The sequence below is a fragment of the Nicotiana attenuata genome, unplaced genomic scaffold (genome assembly GCF_001879085.1).
Source record: "Nicotiana attenuata strain UT unplaced genomic scaffold, NIATTr2, whole genome shotgun sequence".
Lineage (NCBI taxonomy): Eukaryota > Viridiplantae > Streptophyta > Magnoliopsida > Solanales > Solanaceae > Nicotiana > Nicotiana attenuata.
Genome location: NW_017675055.1, coordinates 62,247 through 63,671, shown reverse-complemented (window position 1 = coordinate 63,671; position 1,425 = coordinate 62,247). Strand labels below are relative to the sequence as shown.

The following is a 1,425-nucleotide window of genomic DNA, read 5'->3' as shown; positions in this document are numbered from 1 at the left end:
GATCCTTCTGTGCTTCCCTTAGATAACAGGTAAACTATTTGCTGATACTGTTCAGGGGTGAAACACAGGAGTAGACAGTGGCATTTGCTGACAGAATGCAGGCTGACTAGCTGGCTGTGTTTGTGAGACACCTGCATTAGACTGACTACCAACTCTACCTTGTTGAACCACATTAGAAGCTACGTTATTTCCCATACCATATCTGTCTGCATAGTTCAGTTCTGGGCTGCACACCTGATTAGCATACTGTCATCCATTAACACCTTTCTTCCTGGACTTGAAATCAGGAGGTTATCCAATCAACTTATAACAGTTTTCCTTGCTATGTCCATTGTAATGACAATATTCACATTGAACTTGATTCCTTTTCTGTTTGTAGCCTCCAGTGTTATTTGTCCCTTTGTTACTATACATGGCTAAATTCTCCAAAGCCTCAGAAACTTGGGCTACTTGTGGCATAGTAGCAAGATTTCTCTTACTTTCCTGATCAACTAACATAGAGTATGCTCTGTTTATACTAGGGAGAGGAGACATCATCATAATTTGGCTTCTTGACTGAGAATAGGACTCATTCAGTCCAGTAAGAAACTGAAGCAGTCTTTGATACTCAAAATATTGTGCATACATCTTTGATTCAGGACAAGGACATCCAGGACATGGCATAAGAGCGTCAAATTCATCCTAAAGTTCTCTTAGTTTTGAGAAATAGTCAATCATAACTCCCTGAACTAAGGTGTGAACTTCTCTATGTAGGTACAGAATTCTGGACCCGTTAACTTTGTCAAATCTCTCCTTTAGATCTTCCCACACTTTATGAGCATTAGATGCATATAAGACACTACTCAATAAACCTGGTCTCACAGCATTCATTATCCATGACAAAACGATAGCATTCACTTTCTCCCACAAATTATGAAGTTCAGGTTCAAACCTAGACTTAAGAAACCTACCATCAACAAAACCTAACTTGCCTTTACCTAATAAGCCAATTCGCATTGCACGACTCCACAAGGCGTAGTTATCAGATCCAGTAAGCTGAAGAGAGATCAGAGAACTACCTGGTGTGTCATTAGGCTGTAGGTACAGAGGATGGTTGTGATCGACAGCAGGAAATGAGGAGCTGGCCACAAAATTGCCATTCTCTGAGGTCGTAGCTGTAGCAGTACGAGTTGGAGTGGTAGAGGCATTGACTTGATCACCTTCAATCGCCATTGGTACTAGAAAATTAGCTTCGAAGAAAGAACAGCTTGCAAAACCCTAGCTTCGATTCTGAGTTACTCTGAGGCAATTCTGCAATTTGAGATGCAAAATTGAAGTAACCTAAGTGAAGAAATTAGTTTGCTCGTTCAAATTAGATCTTATACCGATGGCTCCGATACCATGATAGAAGCCATGGGAGATCAACTGAAGCTAGAAAGAAGTGAG

General features: G+C 40.7%; 1 protein-coding gene across 1 annotated transcript; it reads right to left on the bottom strand.

The window, feature by feature from the left end:
* Nucleotides 1–681: 681 nt before the first annotated feature.
* Nucleotides 682–1,212, bottom strand: LOC109219608. The gene has a single exon (XM_019384076.1). The coding sequence runs from the start codon at nucleotides 1,210–1,212 to the stop codon at nucleotides 682–684; it is 531 nt and encodes a 176-aa protein (XP_019239621.1).
* Nucleotides 1,213–1,425: the final 213 nt, after the last annotated feature.

Excerpts from the sequence above, each read along its gene's own strand:
- LOC109219608 (XM_019384076.1), bottom strand. The coding sequence starts at position 1,212 with ATGGCGATTGAAGGTGATCAAGTCAATGCCTCTACCACTCCAACTCGT.